This window comes from Elephas maximus, chromosome 13, assembly GCF_024166365.1.
Source record: "Elephas maximus indicus isolate mEleMax1 chromosome 13, mEleMax1 primary haplotype, whole genome shotgun sequence".
Lineage (NCBI taxonomy): Eukaryota > Metazoa > Chordata > Mammalia > Proboscidea > Elephantidae > Elephas > Elephas maximus.
The window spans coordinates 23,731,048-23,738,406 of NC_064831.1; the positions used below are offsets into that span (position 1 = coordinate 23,731,048).

At 35.8% G+C, this 7,359-nt stretch overlaps 1 protein-coding gene across 1 annotated transcript in view; it reads left to right on the forward strand.

The window, feature by feature from the left end:
• PDGFC (platelet derived growth factor C) overlaps positions 1-3,317 on the forward strand; it is a 266,007-nt gene extending 262,690 nt beyond the window's left edge. Inside the window, exon 6 of the mRNA XM_049852879.1 lies at positions 1,721-3,317. Coding sequence (XP_049708836.1) covers positions 1,721-1,837 — 117 coding nt within the window. The 3' untranslated portion in view covers positions 1,838-3,317. The remainder of the gene's footprint in view (positions 1-1,720) is intronic.
• Positions 3,318-7,359: the final 4,042 nt, after the last annotated feature.

A 7,359-nucleotide genomic window follows, 5' to 3' on the forward strand; every position in this document is an offset into this window, starting at 1 on the left:
GCATGGACTGTATGTTTATCCATATAATGCCCGCCGTCTACATTTTTTTTTTTGCCAGCCATGCCCTCCCCCCCATGAGGTATTTTCATACGTGCTGCTATGCCAATTTTTTACATGTTGCAGTAAAAAGATTAGCATGACACATTTATGAAAATACCTCACAGGGTGGGCATGGTTGGCAAACAAACATGGAAGGCATGCTTTATTTGCATAGAATATGGTAAACACACATAGATACACATATGAATATGTTTATCTAATTATATGATCATCCAGTGCAAACATCTCACAAATATCTCAAATGTATGCATAAATGTTATTACAGTCACCTAATCCACACTGGTCATAAATATCTCCGATAATAATCACGTCTTGATTTTTAAAATGCTTTGGGGAAACAACTCTAATAATTCATATTAGGCCTACATACTGACTATTCACTACCCTCTCAGCCTCTGCTCGCTCATGTGTAAAATAGGGTAATAACTTATAAATTGTTTCATAGAATTCTTGTGAGTTAAATATGTAAAAACATTATTATAGTGGCTGGCACCCAGTGAGCATTCAGAAAACGTTAGCTAATTAACCTCTGATGTGACCAGCTACTCCGAATGAGATGTACGTACTCTGTTTAAAAAAACAAAACAACAACAGCAATAAACACTCTTAAAGACTTGACTTGTGCCTTTTTGGATTAATATAAAATTTCAGGTATAATAGGTTTTAAATGTTGTTCTATGAATATATCTGTGTCACACAGAGAAAGCAGAGAAGCTAAACAACTCCGTGTTATTATGTTCTCTGCTCTCTGTTCAGAATCCAACAATATACAATTTCTGAAGCTTTATCATTTCTATTATAAGAAATAAAATCGGATACACTTAATAGGTGATGATTATCTATTACTTCAGTTGATCTTTTACAGAATAGATACATCTTCCATTTTGTCCCAGTATTAAAAGGAAATATATTTATTATCAGTGTCTATTTTTCTATACTGTTTATGAAAAATTTCAACTATCCAAATTGCAAATAACTTCATTTAATAGAGGCATTATTGTTCTTAAGCCAGACCTCCTTCTTCTGCACAGTAGGATCCAGTTGCAGAAAGTTAACTGTGACTGAAGCTGACGTCTATGAAGTACATCTAATCCATCTCATCGAGTTTATAGAGGACTTGAAGTATAGCCAAGAAAATTAATGAGTGGCATAATTGAGCAAACTCAGCTGTAGAGTGATCGTGTTTCCCGCCACGGTCTTCCTGGACTTGAGTGTATTGCTTCAAGTTTAAATATTATCTAGATGTGTGAATGAATGAATGAATGAAAAAAACAGCTAACAAAACGAATAATTGTGCATTAAAGATTTCAAAATATTCATTCAAGGTGAAGTCTTCTCTTGTGTAGTTAAATGAAAACAAAGGTGAGCTGAATCTTTCAATTTAAAGACTATTCTTTATTCTGAGACAGTGTCCTCCCATATTGTTGGTATTAAAATGTCATTTTTTAATGAAATAATAATGACAGTTTATGATAGTTTTTTTTTGGAGGGGTGGCCATATTTGTTTTTATAATGCTCTTTCTTGGCAAAATTAAGTATGATAACCCTTTGTCGGGCCTCAAGATTCTTTTCTGAAATTGACTTGTCCCAAAAGTCAAAAATTTTATGCATGAGGTGTATTGGTTGATCTTTAAAGGTGCCTTCAATTGTTCTCTTTCAGGTCCTTCAGTTAAGACCAAAGGTCGGTGTCAGGGGATTGCACAAGTCGCTCACCGACGTGGCCCTGGAGCACCATGAGGAGTGTGACTGTGTGTGCAAGGGGAACTCGGGAGGATAACCCAGCGCCGGCACGGTGGCCCCTCCCAGAGCGGCTCAGTTCAGGGGCTGATTCTGTTCCGGAACTGATCTTTATCTCCATCCACAATCTCTGTTGTTTGCTTCGGGGACCTTTCATCTTCAGGATTTACAGTGCCTTCTAAAAGAGGAGACACCAAACGGGGATTAGGAGTTGTGCAACAGTGCTTCTGAGACGAGGCCCAAAGGACAGGAGAAAGGTCTTTGGCTGTGGGGGAAAATGAACTGTTGTAGTTCACTGGCTAGTTGCAGAGCTACCATGTCCCTAATTCAGCTAGCTGTGTTCTGTATTTCAGTTTTCCTGGTAGGGCTTCAGTTAAAGTCAGCACAGGAAAAAAAAAAAAACTGGGCGTGCCAGTAAGGACCTGATTCTGTTGCCTTGCTTAATTCTAAAGCTCCGTGTTCTGTGCCTAAAATCACAGAAATCTGGAATCTTTGTCCTTATAGTCACATTAATAAGAGAGAATATTCTGTGTTCTACAAACTTGGTTTTTACAAAGGAACTGTGTTGCTATGAATTAAACTTACTTTGTGTCATGCTTATAGGAAGGACTGGATATTTCCGTATTTCTTATTAAAATCTCTGCCATTTTGAAGAAGAAAACTACATTCGTGGTTTGGAAGAGACAAACCTGAAGAGTGGCCTTGTCTTCAGTTTATAAGTTGCTTTATTTTATTGTGTACATTTTTATATTCTCTTTTTGACATTATAACTGTTTGCTTTTCTAATCTTGTTAAATGTATCTATTTTTACCAAAGGTATTTAATATGCTTTTTTATTACAACCTAGATCAACTATTTTTAGCTTGGTAAATTTTTCTAAACAGAATTCTTATAGCCAGAGGAACAAAGATGATATAAAATATTGTTGCTCTGACAAAAATACATGTATTTCATCCGCGTATGGTGCTAGAGCTTAGATTAAATCTGAATTTTAAAATATTGAAGTGGGAAATCAATAGAATTTGTAAGTTCTGAAGACTTTGAAAATAAATAAATTATAATATCTTCCACCCCTGTTATTGGACATGCAAATAAAAAGCAATATTTGCAAGTAGATATTCAGATCCAGTCATCACTAACCCCTAGCTCTCTTTTTGGGAAATAGGAGCCTAACTCAGAAGGCCATAAAGCACCTTGAAAAAAAGAGACTCACTTGACAGCTTCCTAACAAAGCGTGCTCTGGTGTGCTATAGGAACACATCCTATTTATTGTGATGTTATGGTTTTTATTATCTTTAAACTCTGTTCCATACACTTGTATAAATACATGGGTATTTTTATGTACAGAAGTATATCCTTTAACCAGTTCACTTAGTGTACTCTTTGGCAATTGAAAAGAAAATCAGTAAAATACCTTGCTTGTAAAATGCTTAAAATGCTTAATATCGTGCTTAGGTTATGTGGTGACTATGTGAATTTAAAACTGTATCAAATCACCAAATAAAGGAATGAGGCTATTTTGGGTTGAACCGGAGTGTGCTGTGTGCAAGATTTGTCTCTTAAACGCCATGATACAGAGTGATAAAATTTTGTGTAACCATAATTTTCATTATGCAAAATTCTTTGTCAGTTCGAAGGACCGGTAGGAAAAGAGAACATTTCTGTTGAATGTTCCCAGCCTTTACTTTCCAGTACTTTCCAGGTATAGTTTTATTTCTCTCGCTGATCTTGATCTGGCAAATTAAATTGCAACTGACTTGAAAATTGTATGTTTACAAAATGCTCAGTGATAGATTATATCATTGTATGAAACTGTGGGGGAGAGTGGAGAAAACCTGTGACTGTCCCCTCAGATCTTCATTTTCAGTGGCAAACAGTGAGGTTAACATAAATTGATTTGGTATATGGGTTAATGTATTTAAATAACACGCTCCAAGATGTTGATCCTCAATGGCAGATGAAAACCGTATAGAGTACTGCAGTCGGATCCACGGCCAGTCATGGGGATGGCTCAGGACTGGGTAGTGTTTTTAACATTGTGCATGGGGTTGCCATGAGTTGGGGCCAACTGGACGGTAGCTGACAACAACGTGTATCATATAGCTTCTTAACTATTCCCTGAAAGTACAGCAAAGGGTATTTCCCTTTTGGCTGTTTGCAATTGATCAGCATAGGAAAGGCTCTGTTGGCTCTTACAGTAAATGAACTATTTGTTTTTAATTCAGCATTTCCAATCTTGGAATGAAATACCTTCTTTCTTTTTCAATTTTTAATAATTATGTTTTATTTACTTATAAAATGTTAAGAGCCAAAAGAAATCACGCTTCAAAGGTAGCAATTTCATGTACTGTTGCCAGCCCATGAGCTGAATTAAGAACTCACTGAGTTTGCTTTGTATTTTACTAAAAATTAGTCTCTTAATGACACATGTATCCATAATTCATTAGAATTACGGAAGTACTGATTGTATTGACCACAAAGGTTTGTATCAGATATTTGTGATTTCTGCCTTTGTTCCTGAGTGATGGACTATTTTTCCTAGTTTTTTTTTTTCTTTTTTTTCTTTTTAGTGAAAGTGTAAGTCAATTGGCATAAGGCAGGCTTTCATGTCTATGTTTTTCATTCCTACACTCCCTTCTTCATCTAATAATCCTTACATGCACTTTGAAAAGGCACCATTAACAAAGGAGTAAGACTGCACCAAAAACCTCCTGGGCTGATCAAGTTTTCCTCATTGCCTCAGTCTCCCCCCAGCATTTGCTTATGCTATGGTACGGTTTAAGAAAAGGCAGAAAATGTAAGTATTACACTTAGTAAAAGGAGGCTTGATGGCGCAACAGTTATATGCTCTGCTTTAAATTGCTCAGCTTCTAGCCAAAAGGTTGGCAGTTTGAATCCACCTAGAGGCTCTGCGATAGAAAAACCTGGTGATTTTCCTTAAAGATTTCAGATAAGGAAACAGTGGTAGGGGAAAAATTTAAAAAAAAATTTTTTTTTTTTTTTAAAAAGACCTGTTAATTTAAAAGGTTTTTTTATTAAGTCAAGACAATCATTTGGATGAAAATTCTACCAGCGTGCACCTGGCACAAGAGACTAGCAGAATCCACTGAATCATAGCCAGGGAGTAGCTAATATTCTATTACAGAAGGAAGTAAAGTTAAGAAAAATCCTAATTGGCTATTCATTATTGCATCATTGTCAAAGACAGCATAACAAAACTGGGGGCTTTACATTGGTAGGTTTAAAGTGTTTTTGTTGACTAGTTACTATTTAGTGACCATAAGCAAGGGGATAGTGTTTTACAGGACCATAAGGGGATACATTTTACAGGACATCTGTCAGACATTTAGTTCTGCAAGTGCAGAGGTTACATAAATTCTCCTTGGGAACAAACTAAGAACATTGTTCTTGGCAGGTAGACCTGCCCTAACCAGTTCAGTTTTCTGATTTTACAGGTTTTCTACACAAAAATGGGTTTCTGGGCCTAGATCTCATCCCAGCTTCTTTTACTCTGGTCAAGCGCCTCATATAGTTTTAGGATCTCTATATCATTCCCTTCTTTTGATCAAGGATTTAATTGAGCAGCCTTTGATTGCATTTATAGGCATGCTTTCTTCTGCATGAATTGATATGCTGCTCCCAAGTGGTGGCTCAACCTTCATGGTTTATGCATGCCTTATTTCTAGTATCAAGCTTTTTTACCTATAGTCAGGGACCACCAGTACTTTGGTTGTTGGACAGCTCTGGGAAATTCAGCATGCTATGACTAAGCAGCCAACTTCAGTGATCTTAATGGGAGATGTCCTTAGCATGGTCTCTGTATCCTAGATAGTGGCCTGTCCTGCTTCAGGCCTTTAAATTCATGACTTAGTTACTTAGTTGGATACCATCTGGTTTTTCACCATGTGTATTGTTCACATATTGTCACCTGGGAGGGTCATAACTCAGAGACCTAAGGCAAATTAGAGGAATACCTGACCTTTTCATTGAAGCTAATATAGGGTGCAGGATCCATCCACTTTGTTACAGAAAGAAGTGGAACCAATGCACATAAGTTGTTTTGCTGGTGGTGAACTTCTTATTTGAATATGCAATTTAAAACCCATTTAACAATAATAATTGCAATATTAGGATAACCAATCCAGTTTGTAATAACATTCTCAGCCATAACTCTATTTTGTGTGGCAGATGGAAGTTGTATACTCTAGTTCTACACAGTCTAGCCTACTGGATCTGCTGGAGGCACCTGTCAATGTGACTAAAGTATGCAGAAAAAAATGATGTTCCTTATAGCGTGAGGTGATACCATAATTTTCCTCTTTAACAATGTTTGAAACTATGTGTTTGGTTTCTTCATTGATGATAATCCTACCAACACTATCTCAGGTATCACTTCCATAACAATCATATAGGACAGAGTAGAATTTTCCCATAGAGTTTCCAAGGAGTAGCTGGTGGATTTGAACTGCCAACCTTTTGTTTAGCAGCCAACCTCTTAACCACTGTCCCACCAGGGTTCCTTTCAATGACAGATTTAGTAATTCATTTCTGTATTAGGCAAATCTTGGATAATTATTCAGTAGCATAATTAAAGGTCTTGAGTAAAAATTTAAAAGAATCTTTAAAATGTAAGCATATCAGTAAGTGATGATTACTTTCTCTTCATTATTTACCTCTTTTGACTCATTTTGCATTGTTAAACCTAACATACAATCCTAGCGAATACTCATAGCTTCCTGAAAATACAACATTCCCTCACATTTCTGTACTGTCACATGCTGTGTTCTCTTATTGAATCAGTGTTCTTACACTTACATATGTCATTAACTTCCTCTTAACACTACTAAAATGTTAATTATATCCTTTCGTACTCTGCCTCTGAAAGTATTTGCACACCCATTTACCCAAAATCCAATTTGTTTTATAACTGCTAAGCCATTACAGTAAAATCTCATGCTGTGAAAATCTATATGAAATTCAAAGAAGTGACTTAAAATCTTGTTAGGAGCTATATCTTTTAAAAATAATAACTTCATCATTTTTAAAAACTATATATGAAATCCCAGTTGACTTTTTTTTTTTAGAGAATTTTACAAGCTGATCTTAAAATTCATATGGAAATACAAAGGACCCAGAACAGCCCAAACTGTCTTGAAAAAGAGCAAAGTTACTACAAAGCTATAGGAATAGTGTGATACTGGAATAAGGATAGAAAATGGAATAGAATTGGGAGTCCAGCAATAAATCTTTACTTTATGGTCTTTTTTTTTTTTTTTGACAAAGTTGTCAAGACAACTCAGTGGTGAAAGAGGAGTCTTTTCAATAAATAATCTTGGAAACTGGATATCCCTGTGCAAAAGAATGAAGTTGGACCCCTCCCTACCTCATATCTTACACAAAAATTAATTCAAAATGAGTCTTGGACCTAAATGTAAAGGCTAAAACTTAGAAACTTAGGAGTAAATCCTCATGGCATTGATTATAGGCAAAAGTTTCTTAGATATGATATCAAAAGCACAAGTAAGAAAACTATATATATATATGTGTGTGTGTGTATATATT